Raw genomic sequence first — 16,540 nt, 5'->3', positions numbered from 1 at the left:
AAGAGACTACAATTTCCAGCATGCACTGCGGGGAGCTGCCTTGGCTAGTCAAGCTCCTGAGCTGAGGCTAGGATTGGAAGGCGCATAGGGGGAGGAGCCGCTGTGAAATGGAGAAGAGGGAAGGAAGTCCCTGTGGATTCAAAAAGGTCGGAGGGAAAGATGGGCGGGAAGGGAGAGAGGTGGTTTTTCCTAGAAGTTCAGTTTTGACTGTCTGCAGTCAAATTAAGGCTTTGGGGAGGGTCCTGATCACATGAAGAAACTTCATTGGCATGTCACTAACAGGGTGTAAGAGTATAGATGCAGAGGAGTTAGCCGTGTTAGTCTGTGGTAGCAAAATCAAAAAGAGTCCAGTAGCACCTTTAAGACTAACCAATTTTATTGTAGCATAAGCTTTCGAGAATCAAGTTCTCTTCGTCAGATGCATGGTTCAGAGACTGGTCAAATATAGAAGAGGAGGGAGGAGAAGGGGAGGAGAGAGAAGAGGCAATTGGGGGGGAGAGTGCAACCAAAACATTCCTTTGCTAGTATAAGAGTAAGAGTAAGTCCAATGAGTTTCTGCCTTAGGCTGGTTCTTTTTATATCACACCCTTTAGTGTGGCCAGAATGTGTTATGAAAACGGGTTATAGAGATATGCAGTAGTAGAGTTTGGGGGACAGAATTCCAGCTGGGTAGCTTGACCATGTTAGTCTATAGCAGCAAAATAAAACAGGAGTTCAGTGGCCCCTTAAAGGCTAACTAAATTTATTCCAACAGACGTTTTTGTGAACTAGAGCTCACATCATCAGATGTATTGAGGTAAAAGATCCTGGAGACGGGGCTTCCCTGCATGCCCCAGCAAAGGTGCTTAGAAATTGGGGTAGAGGAGTGGTTCCTTGTGGGGTTGGGGAGCTGTGGCGTAGGGGGTCCCAATAGAACCTGTAGAGAGTGATCTGAATTGTGAGGGCTGCACACTCAGCCCAACCACCCTCCTTTGGGGACTACTTTGTCTCTCCTATCTCAATTTATAAATTGCCAGCATTACCTGTCTAATACAACTTGATTTGCAATCAGAAGTTTTAATTTGCTGTAGAAATTTGGAGGCATTGCAGTGAACTGCATTTAACAAATGAATTCAAGAGTCCTTGCAGACTAGTTAACTGTATCCTCCAATCCAGATGGAAAACTGAAGTTTGTAGACAGAGTATATGATTGTGCTGTGGAAGGGTTGGTCATGGAACTGACTAGAGAGGAGGTGCCCAAGACTTTCAGTGCAATCTTTTGCAAACTTACTCCAATTTAAGGTTATTGAGGTCACTGTTCATCCTGATGGGTTCCCAGGATCTAGTGTGAGATATAAGTACTGCAGAACTGATCAGGAACTATAGTGATATTAAATTCAACATATGTGTAAGTAGAAAGTTGCACTGAAAGCTGAACATATTAACACTTAATTTCAAAAAAGGATATTTGTCAAAAATGAGAGGATTTAGAAATATAAAGGCATCGTTTATAATATAGTTTTATGATACTGTGTGCCATCATTATGAAATTTAAAATTACAAGCAAAATTGCAGGTACGCACAATACTACACAAAGCTGTTAGCTGCTGTAAACTTTCCTACTATACCATGAACAAGTTTCGAGTCCAGCAACACCTTAAAGACCAACAAAGAGTTTCCAGGGCATAAGCTTTTGAGAGTTAAATTCCCTTTGTCAGATATCAGTAGGAATGGAGGTATGGAAACTCTTTGTTGGTTTTTAAGGTGCTACTGGATTTGAACATTTATTTATTTACTATTTATTTATTTATGTCATTTATAGTCGGTCTTTCTCACTGAGACTCAAGGCGGATTACACAGTATGAGATTAGTACAATCAGTATCAAGTACATTTCAATATAGTATCAAGGACATTTCATAAACAGTACCATAGAATAAATAGATACAAGTTTAAAAGACATAGTATTAGCAAGAATCCAATACAGAGTAGAAAAAATACTGAAGCAGAACATCATCAATTCTAGGACTAACATTAGACAACATGGAACACTGGTAGTACATAGGAATACATATTTTAAGCAGCAGATAATATGTAAGGCAATATCGTGATGAAGTCTATGGTCCCTAACTCATTAGCGAAGTATCTTCCCTACAATACAGCCCTCCCATTTGAGTAAAAAGCCTTTTTGAATAGTTTGGTTTTGCATCGTTTACGGAAAGCCAGGAGAGTGGGGGCTCTTTTGACTTCCTCAGACAGGTCATTCCACAGTATAGGGGCCACCACAGAGAAAGCCTGTGTACAGGCTGCTGCTGACTTCACCTGTGTGCAGCCTGGCACCTGCAGGAGGCACAGTTCAGATGAGCGAAGCTGCTGTGGAGGAACATAGGGAGGGAGGCGGTCCCGCTGTGAAGAACTTTGTATGTAATAATTACATGGCTCATCTACTGCAGACCAACACAGCTACCTACTTGAAACTATGATACCGTTTGTATCTTACTTTGTGCCATCTGAGAGGTAGGGGGAAATGTTGAAAAATACAAATTTTGTAGGAAAGGAAAATGTTATTTGGACAGAAATTCTAATACAGTCATAATCTTAAAATATGCTGCTAGCCCAATTGAGTTAAGCTTGTTAACATTAAAATAATTGCACAATTCAGTAGTGTTCTGTTCCTAAATCATAGTGCCTGCGTGCCCTAAAGCTCCTTGGAGAAGCAAATATAATCAATAGCCCACTAGTACTTAACCCCAAAGATATTCTTAACATATCCCTACTTAATTCTAAGGGCACAAGATACAAACTTTACCATAGAAGTCACATGCCTATCATTACCTGTCAGAAGATATAACCAATGAAAATCATGTGAACAACAAGGAAACCTGCTCAATAAGGGCAGTATAAATTTAGCTCTTATAGATGAATACAAATCACAACTAAATGCAAAATGTGGTAAAGTTTCAATTACAGATGTATCACAAAGGCTCTGGGGATGACTCATACTCTCGCGTCGACCAGGCAATTCTACAAGTGGTAAAGCGCTTACTCTAGCCAAGAGAAAGAGTTGGCAAAAAATGGGACTGTTAAAAAGCCAAAATAACTTGGCAGAACAGGAAAAAGGGGGGATGAAAAGCTCCCCCCCCCAAGGGAGAACAATGTATCCTAGCATCTAAATTAATAGCTGCCTGATCTAATCTCCTCAATGGTTCCAAAATGTTCTCTCTAACACTTGTAACGTCAGTAGAAAAGGACAAATTAAAGCTTAAAGTAAACAGTTTATCCTCCATTAACTTATCCCAAGATGATTTGTGGGAATCAAGCAAGGTCCGTCTTAAAAGCTGAAGTAAAGACACACAATCTAATGTTTTTTAAAATTAAATTTTCTGCAGCTACCAAAGCCAAGAAGGAAATTTGACTGCAACCTGTTTCCAACAATAAATACAGTTTGAAATACATTTAGGAGCTTGCAGATGTGCACCAACTCTAGTGAAAGCTGCAGAAATCCCAATAGGGACTCTGTATAGTAAAAAAGACAAAAATGTTACTTAATAGACTTTCAATACTATCAGAATAGATTGACCCGCCCCCACAGATTGAAAGAAGGACTTTGTAATGGCAGTCTTTTGTTCCTTCCAAAACTTGGTTAAGATAGATAGACCCAAGTACTGGAAGCTGTAAAATGGAATCTGAGATAACAAAATAAATGCACTTGCACTATCAAATGCTCTTTATTTATCCAAGGCTGACTGAGCCCACTTTCTGAACAACTAAGAGCTTTGATTTACTTTAATTGATAACCAGCTGATTGTCCTGAGAGAAATTTGCCGTAGCACAAAGTATTTGATTAAAGTACAAGATAGTAACATAGCATCCTCTGCATACAATAAAATTGGCAGATGAGATCAGGGGCCAAAATACAGTCCTGTGATCTTTTGTTACTGGAATTGGAGCTGATTCCACACACGTTGGATAATGCACTTCCAATCCTCTTTATAGATCATTTGGAATGGATTTTTTTGTGTGCAGAACAAAAAATCCACCTCAAACTATTGATAAAGTACATTATCCAACATGTGTGGAACCAGCTTGGGTTAGAATAATCCGCAGTAATGGGACATCTGACTTTAACAGAAGATACAGAGTACAAAGATTTAATTAAGAATAGTAGTTTTGGTGGCATATGTAGCAGTTCCAATTTGCTTCAAAGATGCGAGCAAGAGATTAAATAAAATGCATTGCACAAGTTAATAAAAGCATCATATAACTTCCTGCTAAGAAAGAAATGTTTATCTGCCAGACAGGAAAGAGAATACATGTAATGGCAATGTAGAAGAACCTTTCTGAAAACCAGTTCTGGGCCAATTATAGAAAATTTTGTCATCCGATGACATAGTCTTAGCTTGAGATGAGCAGCTTATGATTTTCAAGGAACTGAAAGTAAACTGATGGGATGATAATTAGATGGAAAGTCAAGTGGTCCCTTTTTGTGGATAGGAACAATCAGGGCTCATTTCAAGGGGGAACGCGCAGGAACACAGTTCTGGCAGTTTCTCAAAAAGGTCACATGTCAGGTGGCCCTGCCCACCTGACTCTCAGCCAGTTTGGGCCCGTTTCAGCCTGGATTGGGGCTGAAATGGCCCAGATCAGGCCTTTGATGGATGGTGGATCACTCTCTCACTTAGCAGCGGCCCGATCCTGACCATTTTGGACCACTTTTCGGCCATTTTCAGCCCCCTTTTGCCATTTTGGACCCAATTTTGGCCCTGAATGGCCAGAATTGGGTCCAAAACAGCCAGGATAGGTGATGTCAGGGGGTGTGGCATATGCAAATCAGTTATGCTAATGACACTTCCTGTGATTGCAAGGGGCATGGCATATGCTAATGAGTTCCTTCAGCTCTTTTTTTCTATGAAATGACCCCTGGGAACAATTATGGCTTGACACCATATGTTTGGAATTTTGCCTGAATTATCAATGGCAGTAAATACAGCTGCTAAAATTGGGCCCCTCCAATTGGTACCTAACTTTAAAAAGCTTAGCAGGGACCCAGCCAGGGCCAGGAGCTTTCCTCACTTTCAAATCTGCCAAAAGAGTAAGGATTTTCTCAAAAGTAAAAGAATCTCATCTTTCCAAATGGTCCGGTTTTATAAACGTAGGAGTGGGGCTAACAGACAAAGTGCTATCATAATTTTTAAAAATGTATTATAATATTTCTCCCACTCCATAAGTGTTACTGAGCAGGCAGAAGGCATAAAGCGTCCTCTGCTACTAGAATTTACCACATGCCAAAATTTACTGATCCAGAGGAGTTAGCCGTCTTAGTCTGTAGTAGCAAAATCAAAAAGAGTCCAGTAGCACCTTTAAGACTAACCAATTTTATTGTAGCATAAGCTTTCGAGAATCAAGTTCTCTTCGTCAGATGCATGATACAAACTGGTCAAATGCAGAAGAGGAGGAGGGAGAGGGGAGAGAAGGGGACATATATCAGAAGGGGACAAGATGCAATTAGCGGGGAGGCAACCAAAACATTCCTTTGCTAGTAAATGTAAACATCTCCTTTTGGTGTGGAGTCAGTTTGCCGTGTTAGTTTGTAGTTACAAGTAACAGTGCTTATGATAAACCCCTTTCCTTAACTGACTATATTTAATAAGTATCTCAGAAGCTTAAGATGAAAATTACTTCTATGAAAACTAGATAATAGTTGAGATTTCCTTCTCTTCAAAGCTTTACAAGACCCATCATACCAAGGAGGCCCACGATCCCTCTTTTCAGCTGATCTTGAAATGGTCAAGAATGGTTGCAAGTCTTCCAACAACTGGAGAAAGTTATTAAGAGTACTATCTAAAAGTGCGAGAAAGGATCCTGTTCCTTCAACATCAGCGAATCCAGCGTTGACCAAAGTTATTGTGCCAATTTTGGGGACCATTTCCTGGCCCTAACACTGGAAAAACATCCTGTATCGCTCATACTGGAACAAGATTTCACTCCCAAATTTAGTTCCATCTGTAAAGGTAGCTGAACACTATCAAAGGGGTTTCCCAATGAAAACAATCTAATACAGTCATAAATAATGAAATCAAAAAGTAATCAAACTACACTCTCTAGCTGTAAAATCTTCTGCATAATTATCTCCATATACAATAAACCCAATTTAGCAGCTAACCAATCAAAAAGGGGCCACCAGAATTGACCACATTTTTTGAGGATCATGGGTCCAAAAGAAAAAAGAAAAGATTTATCCAATGACCAGTATTCCAAATCGTGAAAAGTCTCCAAAGATGCGCCAATACGTACATTTAAGTCCCCACCCAAAAACTGGAGTGTCAGGACAAAGCAATTCAGCATAGTGACATGGCAAAGTAAGCTTAGCCCAATAAAAATTGCTGTTCCTCAGGCAATACTGGGGGGCGGGGGGTACGTAAGCATTTATTAACAATAACTGCTGGGACCTTACAGAAGTTAAACTAACCTGACCAACAGCAGAAGCAACAATTACTGGGTTAATATGGGGAAGAACAGTGTTGGAATAAACTCACCAAATCCCCTTTTGGTCTCCCCCCAGTGTTTGTATTATTAGCTTTAACTGACAGAGAATGATAACCAGGCAGGGTTATTTCCCTTGTAAACCAAGTCTTCTGAAGGAGGATAATACAAAATTGATTTTAAAAACTTGAAACCTCCTTATTTGCCATCCTCGATTTCCACCCTGCCACATTCCATGAAACAAAATGCAATGAGGTTTGTCTTCTAATCCTGTTCCTCTAAAAAATTCACTGCCAGGTGTAAAACGGCAACGTTAGAGCTGATTACTTAAGCAAAATCAAAAACTGTCTTCACAAAGCATGATAAGAGACTGAAGAGAACGTACTTCCGCTCTAACCTTGCTAAATGGAACATTTCTGTCTTATTTATTTAAAGCATGGATTCCTATACCCTCCTCCATCTTCTGGCTGTGCCTGGGTTAAAAACTAGACATGGGCATGAACCGCATTACGAACCAAAAAACCCCCCACGAACCGCCCAATCTTCCGTTCGCAATCTGGCGGTTCGTGAGAGTCCATGGCCAATGAACCAGCATGGTTAGAGGCATGGTTCGGTGCATTCTTCCACGGTTCGTGAAGCCAGACAGTCAGGCACCATCAGTCAATTCCCTTGGAAACGGAGCCGGGGGAATGCCTGAACTCTGTCTGCACTCCTTGTATCACCCTGGAAACCCGAACGGAAGCCCAGCTTACCTTGATTGGCAGGTCTTCCTTCCAACTATGGAGCTACAAAGTGGTTACAACCTGGGAGAAGACACCCAGGGGAGGGGGGAGGGAGTGTTCTGTAGCCATGGGCACTCCAATCTCATCCCTGCAAACCCTGATAGGCAGCTCTGACGGCCAACCACAGACCTCCTGTGTTGCTCAATGGGACCTCAGTTTATAAAAAGCAGTGGGCTCCTAGAATGGGTTTCACTTTCAGCGAGCAGTGGAGTGTGACAGAGCTGTTGCTTGCTACTTGCTAGCCTTTGGGGAGAGAGACAGAGAGAGTTTAATTGGAGCTTGGATCCCTATTGCAATCTTGACCAAACTTGGGTAATGACTGGAGGAGAGCTTGTTAAACACTCCCAGGGAATACGGGCTCTCTAATTCCAATGGGGGCCGTTCTGACACCCACGAACCTTGAACCGGTTCGGCAACGGGAAAAGTTCATTGCGGTTCACTGGTTCAGGTTTGTTGTCGGCACCGAACCACGAACTGCTGGTTTGTTAAATTTTTTCAGTTCGTGCCCATGTCTATTAAAAACCCTCTAATAATTCAGAGTTTGAACCTGATATACAACCAGAAGGACCCCCTAAGGGTGGAGTTTAAATGAAGTAAATAAATAATAAATATACTGAAGATGGGGGGCAGAGAAAAGGTGGGTGGGTGGGTGGGAAGAAGGAAACAAGGAAAGGGGAGAATAGGGGAGTGCCAGGAAGGGGGAAGAGGAAATATTGTGCAGAAGGAGACACAGAGAAAATGAGGTGTCTTGTAGGTTGCACAGTGTGCAACTGGACCCAGCCTGGTGGCTGACACAACACATCTGAGCAGTAGTTTTCTTGAGTAGAAGCCTGGGAGAGAGAAGGCGAGAAAGCTGAAGACAGAAGCACAGATAAAAGTAGGCTGGCTGGTGGGTGGGAAGGAGAGAAGGGAGCAGGAAACGGGGAGAGGTTATGGGGGGTTTCAGGGAAGGGAACGAGGAAATAGTAGAGATGGGGAAATGAGATGCCCCACACAAGTCCTTGCAGGTCCCCCACTTATCTTACTTACTGCTTTGCCATCATGAAGGAATTTAATCGCAAATTAATCTGGGTCAACACAACAGCAAAAAAATCCTTGGGGACCATCGTATTCAGGACAGATGAAAAGAACAGTGCCTAATTAATTTACACTGCTGCAAGATGCAATGGTGGTCTGTAGCTTTGGTGACTTTAAAAGGAATTAGCCAACTGAATAGCTAACTGAAACATTCAGGTTCAGAGCTATCGTGCCTCCAAATACAAGTTGCTGGATTGCAAATGGCGTATCTTTTGTTGCCTTGTCTCTTTTGTTTAGTTTCCCAGAAGCGTCGGGCTGTACCCCGTGGAAAGTAAAAAAATCTGGACTCTGGTACAGCAAGGCAGATCTTCTGTTCTTAAAAAGCTCATGTCATGTGATAATCTTGCTCAGCTGAAGTTGTGTTTATCTTCCAAATGTCCCATGTGTTACTCAAACATATAAAACACCTGCACACAGATTTTAGAAACTGAATTGTGACCCTTCAGAGGCAAATCCCTTAAAGTGAAATTTAGCTGCCAGATTAACCAAGTTCTTCGAGCACTTCTGGAAATTTGCAGCAGGTAGCGCTCGTGCCTAATTAATCTTGTATTTCTCTCTTTCTAGCGAGTACTCGGGATAAAAGCCACTGCCGCTCACCTCCCTGCATGGACAGTGTGTTTTTAAAAGCTTTATTTTCTGAATCAAAGGGAATGCGTTTCAAGCTAGAGTGATCTTGTGTAGAATAAGGCACGTCTCCCAAGCCCATTGATTTCAAAGGGATACATTTCACTCTGCACTGGGTTGGCCTCACACACCTTTTAAATAAAATAATCCTATTAGTTTAGTAATGTTAGAGATCCCCTTGGGAAAACGTTTTCTTTTGCTTATAACTCTTTGGTACACTACCAACCATCCCGATTACAGCCACTTCTGTACAGTCCTGCCAAGACCTCTGAAGCTGATTCTTCTCAATACTGTTGGGATCAGTTGATCAACCCAAGCTAATATTTTCCATCTGGACAAAAATTCTCAAACACCTGTTGGGAGAAATAGAGCGGCTTTATGACATTTGAAGTACAGTTTAATTATTTGAGTTGGAAAGGGTCTTTCAGGCCATCCAGTTCAACCTCTTCCAGAAGCACGACTCCCTTGACACAAATCACTTTTTAAAAGTCTGCAAATTTACTAAGTAACTTGTTCTATTAGGCAGCTGTTCATAGGATGTTTTTCCTGAGAGTCACTCTGTTTTGCCGGAACTTGGAACGTGTTGTGGGTTGTCTAGATCACTCTTCTGACAATCCCTTCGATATTTGATAGCTGCCCTTGTGTTTCTCCTGAGCTAAAAGGGCTTACTTAGTTCCTTAAAAAAGAGTCCAGTAGCACCTTTAAGACTAACCAACTTTATTGTAGCATAAGCTTTCGAGAATCACAGTTCTCTTCGGCAGATGCATCTGACGAAGAGAACTGTGATTCTCGAAAGCTTATGCTACAATAAAGTTGGTTAGTCTTAAAGGTGCTACTGGACTGTTTTTGATTTTGCTACTACAGACTAATATGGCTAACTCCTCTGGATCTTAGTTCCTTCAGCTTTTCTCGTGCCACGTACTCCAAACTTTTTATTATCTCTTATTGTCTTAATCATCTCTACTTTGTTGAAAAGTGATAAAAATCTTGCTTAAAGTGGGGAGAACAATACTGAAATGTTTATTCGGGATGAAGCCTAATGAGTACTAAAACAAGTGATGTTGCGGCTTTTATCTTGCATATAGCAGTTACGGTAACACAATACACAGCTCTTTTTTTTCCCCCTTGAAAATGTATAAGCCTGTATCCTGCCATTTCACTTAGCAAAGTATGAAGCGTTCATCTAGCGTAAGGAACCTTCTGTCAACTTCAGTGTTTCTTCTTCTAGAGGAAGAGCCACTGAAGTTGGAAGAACATTCCTTAGGCTGGAGGAACGCATCAGGCATGGTTGAGTATTCTACTGGCCAAATTTCGACAATTCGCAATGCACGTCCTACCTTCTTTAGCTGTCAGATTATTAGTTTGGTCTGCAGTTTTCTGGCTCATGTACACAATAATATAAGTGGTGTTTCTCTCACCTTCCATGTTTCAGGCCGAGGTGATGCTGCTTATATTGGCCATTTCCACACACGTTGAATAATGCACTTTGAATGCACTTTAGCAATCCTTTGGAAGTGGGTTTTTTGTTCCACACGTGCTGCTTCCACACACGTTGGATAATGCACTTTCAGTGCTCTTTAGTGATAATTTGGAACTGGGTTTTCGTGTGTGAAACACAAAATCCACTTCTAAAGGATAACTAAAGTGCATTGAAAGTGCATTATTCAACGTGTGTGGAAACGGCCATTGTTAAATGCATTCTGATCCTTTTCGATGCGACAGTTTCTAATACATAAATAAATGGTGAGAACTCCTAGTTTTTCCTCGCCAATCTTTTTCTTTTTTAAAATACATTTTGCTTCTCTTAAGTATGTAACACTTTTATTTTTATACCTGTCTACAAATCTGGTGCTAGAATTTCTACTTTTCACTTCACTGGATTCTCTTCTCTACCAAGGATTTTTAACTAGCCTCGATTGGGCCTCAGATCGTTCAGCTTTGCAATAAAGGAAATCATTATTATTTAGAAAATTTATACCCCCACCTTTCTCCTCTCATCAACACTACCAAGGCAGTTAATAAATTAAAAACATACATAATAGAATGTATCTTTTAAAACAATTAAAACGAAACAAAAGGACATAATTAAAATCAAGCAAAAATGTGCATAAAGACAATTAAAACAAAGACCAGGAAGGAGGGATCTTAAGTAGCACCAGGAGAAATTTAAAAAGTCTTTAATCGCTGGTGGCAGATGGCAACAGAAGAGGCAGGCGAGGTTTTCTCTGGGGAGAGCGTTCCAGAGTTTTGATGCCATACCAAGAAGGCCGTCTTCTGGGTTGTCAGTCACCTAATCTCATAAGGCCTGAAGCAAGGCCTCGGAAGAGGACCATATCAGTTGGGTAGATTCATAAAGGAGTAGGCAGTGAATTTGTGAGAAATAGGAAGCTAGAAATAGTTGATTAATTGAAAGGTGCCACTTCTAATTGGTGGGGATGCAAACTACAAGCATGCCTAATTTTTTGGTGAGTATTTTGGTTGTGGTTCATATTATATCAGGGAGTTTTAAAAGAGAGTATTGAGGACTTTTCCCTAACTACGAATGGTGGTGTTCAATTATTAGACTGAGAATTGTCCTACCTTTCTTTCAGTATCTCCAGAAGGTCTTGATTCTATGCACATTCCTTTGCGTTTAGCTGACATGTTAAAACTAGACGACTAGTTAACTAAAAATTATTTTATGCATTGATACCAACCCTTCTTAGTATATTTAAATCAATGGGCTTAAGAAGGGTGTAATACTGCTTAGGATGGTACTGCAAATCACCTGAAAGACTCAAAACACCTATTGGTAATTCCTTCTTCTAGGGTAGTTAAGATGGTCACGGGCAGACCTAGGGCTTTTTTAAGTGGCTGCTCCTATTTTATGAAGTTGTTAGGAAGGCTTCCACATCTTTGACATTCTACAAGTTGCGTAAGGCAGAATTGTTCAGGAGAGCTTTTTGACACTGTCACTGATTTTTTAATTACATATTTGTTAGTTTTATGGATTTTAAATGGTATATTTTTATTGTCATAACCCACCTTGAATCTGGTTATAGAGAAGGGCAGGCTCAAAATGCTCCAAATAAACAAACACACAAAGCAGTCTTGTAGCATCTTAAAATCTAAAATGTTTATTGTGGTGTAAACTTTCATAAGCCAAAAAACATGGTTGCGTTTATCTTTAACTCTTGTTCTTTGAGTGGTCACCTGTGCAGTCCCACATGTGGGACTTCGCAGGTACTATAATGATGAACCCACTTTTTTAGTTGTATGAAATGCTACATTGAGTTGACAATTTTCTCTGTATGTATGTACACAGACACACCCACCCACAAACTGCAAGAAGACGATGACTCTGGGATGGGATGGGAGAGTTCTGTCTCATGGAAATTTATGCCACAATACATTTGTTAGTCTTTAAGGTGCTGCAAACATTCTTTGATTGCATCAGACTAATATGGAACTTCCCAGCATGGCCTTTAGCAAACAAGACTGTTGGTGTGGAGAATGATGTGCTGCTAGTTCACAAGTGTTCAGGTCTCAGCAACAGAAAAAAGAGGGGTGGAGAACCAGGGCAGTGATGTGGTCTCTTTGTGGGGACGGAAGATTGGCACGAGTCTGTTGCTCCTAGTAAATGAGATGCAAAATGCGTAAGGGAATACATTTTATTGGGTTCATTTCTTTTGATGCTTTCCTACACCAGCAGAAGTTGATCTCATAAAAGAGATTGGTTTGCCTATTTTATATCTCTTTGAAATGGAAAGACAAGGAGATTCACTTTTTCTCCATTAACGCCCCTTGACTGGTTCCCTTTCTGTGCAGGAGACGGTGAACAAACTGCTCCAGCACCACTTCAAAGATGAGAAAACACAAGGTAATTGCTTTCCCTTCTGTCTCAAAAAAGCGGCCAATTCGTGTTAGAGATCTTGCCAAACTTCTCAGCAGTGAGAGATCGTGCTCTGAAATATCAGAGGTAGTCAAGATCCATGGTGAACTGCCTGCTGGTGCCTTGGGTGGGGCGGACAACTGTGCTGTGGTGAGAGGTGCTCCTGGGTGCTCAGCACCTTGTGACTGTGTTTTCTTCTTCCAGTCAGTGATGATGCTTTGTTGCTGGTGGCGGAACTGCTCAAAGTGTTTGTTCGCGGTAAGTTGTCAGGAAAACCCACTCTTTGAGCCAGTTTGGTGTAGTAGTTAAGAGAGGCGGGACTCTGATCTGGAGAACCCGGTTTGATTCCCCACTCCTCCACTTGAAGCCAGCTGGGTGACCTTGGGTCAGTCACAGCTCTTCCAGAGCTCTCTCAGCCCCACCCACCTCACAGGGTGATTGTTGGGGGGATAATAATAACATACTTTGTAAACTGTTCTGAGTGGGCATTAAGTTGGCCTGAAGGGCAGTGTACAAATCGAATGTTGTTGTTATGATTTGTTCTGTGGAGGGGCTATCATTAGATGAGTGATTGTCGTCCATAGAAGCAAGGAATTTAGTGCAGAACTTAATGTTCTGGGGGATTTTTCTTTTATATTTTTGTAGCCTTCCCAGTCATCTAAATGGCCGCACTAGCTCAATGTTGAAATCGGAGAGGGCTGCTCAGAGCGTCCAAGCTTTCCAAAACTATTTTCCTTCCCTTCTGTTCCTTTGCCGTGCATCCTTCGACATACATACACCTTCTCAAACCAGTCCCTGCAGAAAGAACACGAGGTTCAAATCTTATCAGTAATAAAAAGTACGTTTGTGCTACCTTTGTATTATATTCTGATAGCAGAATTTGGTTCCTGTTCCCAACGCAGAATAGGCATAGCTTAAATACAGAACGTGGGTTTTTAATGATCTTTTTAACCAGACTTTACAAGGATCAGACCTTTGAATTCTCCAGGGCTGTTAGTACTAGATGATTACCTGTGCGATCCTCAGCAGGGTCACCCTATTCTAGGCTTATTGATGTCAATGGACTTAGAAGGATCTGCTTAGGATCGCACTACATGAAGTGGCATTGTACTGCGCTTGGTATTATTCTTCCTGGTAGATAAACAGAATAATGAGTGAGGAGTAGCAACGAGTAAAAGCCTAGCAGGTCTTAGCAAGGGGCAACTCCAGTATTCATATTCCAAATTGCAGACTTCTTTCTGCAACAAGCAAGCAAGCAAAAACTCTTATGCAAATACTGCCCTTCCTCTTAGCCAAAAGTCGTTCCTCCTTTCTGACCCCTGCCGGTTGCATTTCTCGCCCATGTCTGTCTTGCAGAGGCCGCAGCACGAGGAGCACGGCAGGCCCAGGCAGAGGACCTGACCAGGGTAGATGTGGAACATGTGGAAAAAGTGCTGCCCCAGCTGGTACGTCGAGCACATATCCAATTCCTCAATTAACAGGAGGAGGATGTGGGCAAAGGCATCTTAATCCCCTTCCTCCTGGGGGATGTTTGGTGGGTTAGTAATATCCTTGCTGGCCAGTGGGAAATAAAGAACACGTATTACCCAGTTTGGGGAAGAGTGCCATGTTGAACTAAAAATCATGCTCCATTTCACAGCTTCTGGACTTCTAGAGAGCACAGACCGTAGAGCCAGTGTTCCTGTTAGCACCCAAATATCGTCTGGATTCTGGACGAAGCGGATGACGGACTCGTTTTTTTTTTAAACATGCAACCTGTTGTGAAAAGACTTTGCTGGAGGATATAGTCTTGGCTGCTCTCCTTCCCTCTTTCAAAGCTGCTGCTGTCTGCTTGTCTTTTTCCTGGGTACGCAATAATGGTTTAAGTGTTGCTTGAAAGGGCTTAGAGTCCGTCTGTCTTTATGCAACGGAAGGCCTGGAGCAGAGGGCACCTGGCCCATCCTGTCGCTTCCCATTCACAGCCAGGCCGTGTCTACACTTTCTTTTCCGATGGGAAAAACAGGTGCCTTTCTGTAGGGATGTGTGGAAAGAGTGAATACGCCTGGAAGACTTCCCCACACTGTGGGCTCTCATCACCTCAGCAGGCTTCTAAAGGCCAGCTCCAGGCCTGTCTGCCGTCTGAGCTCTTAAACAGGAGCTAGCCCCATGTCTATGCCAACAGCAGGTACCTGATCTTTATTTTATAAATAAACAGTGCCTGTCCCTCAGTCCTTTCCAGCATTCCACTGGGGCCATGACATCAAAGAGGGCTTGGAACCTTTTAACCATTTGATATTCCTCTCAGAAGCTGCTTCCCTCTGCTATAAATTTGTTCTCACAAAGAAACTTCAATAAATCAAAAATAGTCTCCCTCCCTTGCGCGGGCCTTCTTGTTGCAATTAATCATAGAAAGTCAAGTAGCTTCAAAGGGTTGTTTGGCCTCTCCCCACCCCCTCTTTGTAGGACGAAAGAAAAACTTTGAAAAAGGGGCAGAATAACAAACAGCATGTGTGAGGATCCCACATCACGCAAGGCCCGGCCCCTCTGCCAGCAGGGGAGTTGGGGGGGAGAAGCTGTGAAATAGTAAACCTTACACATGGAGGGCAGGGCGTAGACTAATGAGTCTGGTTCCACTGAGAAATAAAGCCGAGGCCCGGTGAGGGAGAAGCAGCTGCCCGTGGCACTACTGCAGGCCGTATCAAATCCAGAGATGCAACAATACACTCCGGTGGTGGTTGATACGAGCTTGCCAATTAAGTATCTAAGAGGCTAGCGCCTGCAGGGTTGCAGTGAATAAGGACGAAGGGTCCCTGGTACATCTAGTAGTGGTCACTCTTGAGGCTGGGACACTGCTGTTAGTGCAGATGTGGTTCTAGTAGCCTGCAAATTGGGATCCGTCTTCAGAAAGGCCTGTTCCCTTCTTTGTGTAGCAGAGTTTATCTCCACCTTTGACATCTTATAGTGCCCTTCTAAGAAGTACATCTTTCTAAGCTCAAGGGTGTGACTGCTTAGAATGGCATTGTCGATGGCATTCATGTTGTATGTATCCTGCTACAAACCAAGATTTGGAGCCAGGGACTGGGGAGGGGATTGTAAATCCTGTTTAGCATTGCTGCAGATTAACATTCAATGATGGTCAACAATGGAAGATGGAGGGAGTGGCTCTGAAAAGGGCAGAAACATGTTCCTGAGGCCACCTCTTTAGTTGCAAATCATGGGCTCTGTTATAACATCGGCACTGGACGAATAGGGCATCAACAGGATGGGGTTTTTGTTTTTTGCTTTCCCATGGGAAGACAAAGCATTCTGAAGGTGGTACTGCCTACGACTGACGCACACACAGCCCAATCCTATGCACATTTATTTATTTCAGAATTCTATTCCGCCCTCCCTGCGAGCGAGCTCAGGGCGGATAACAACATACTAAAAATGTACTGGGGTGACCTACTGCACTTAACAGGATGCACTTCAAAGTAAAATATGTGTTGTGTAGAATAATGGTTGAAATGTTAATTCTATCTGTAAGGGCCATTTCCCCCAGGAGAGGCAGAACTAGGTACTGGTAGCCCCTCACAACTTCTGCGCTTAAAGCTTGCTTCTTTTTGAAAGATGTTTGACAGGTTGCTGAGGCAACTTCCTGAGAGGTAGATTGCTACCTATTTCCCAGCAATCTCTTGGCATGGCATATTTACTAGCCACACTTTGTACAGGTTAGTCAGGCTAAAACTTTGAAAACAATTAGGATTT

At 42.2% G+C, this 16,540-nt stretch overlaps 1 protein-coding gene across 1 annotated transcript; it reads left to right on the top strand.

The window, feature by feature from the left end:
- The first annotated feature begins 78 nt into the window (after positions 1-78).
- Positions 79-15,168, top strand: CENPX (centromere protein X). Its single transcript, XM_054978196.1, has 5 exons — positions 79-146; positions 12,751-12,802; positions 13,019-13,072; positions 14,171-14,259; positions 14,454-15,168. Exons 1-5 carry the CDS (start codon positions 108-110, stop codon positions 14,466-14,468), a joined length of 249 nt encoding a protein of 82 aa, XP_054834171.1. The 5' UTR covers positions 79-107; the 3' UTR covers positions 14,469-15,168.
- The last annotated feature ends 1,372 nt before the right edge of the window (positions 15,169-16,540 follow it).

Source organism: Eublepharis macularius, chromosome 4 (assembly GCF_028583425.1).
Source record: "Eublepharis macularius isolate TG4126 chromosome 4, MPM_Emac_v1.0, whole genome shotgun sequence".
NCBI classification, from domain to species: Eukaryota; Metazoa; Chordata; class Lepidosauria; order Squamata; family Eublepharidae; genus Eublepharis; species Eublepharis macularius.
The sequence above is the reverse complement of the archived record's forward strand: the minus strand, read 5'-3'. Positions and strand labels throughout refer to the sequence as shown.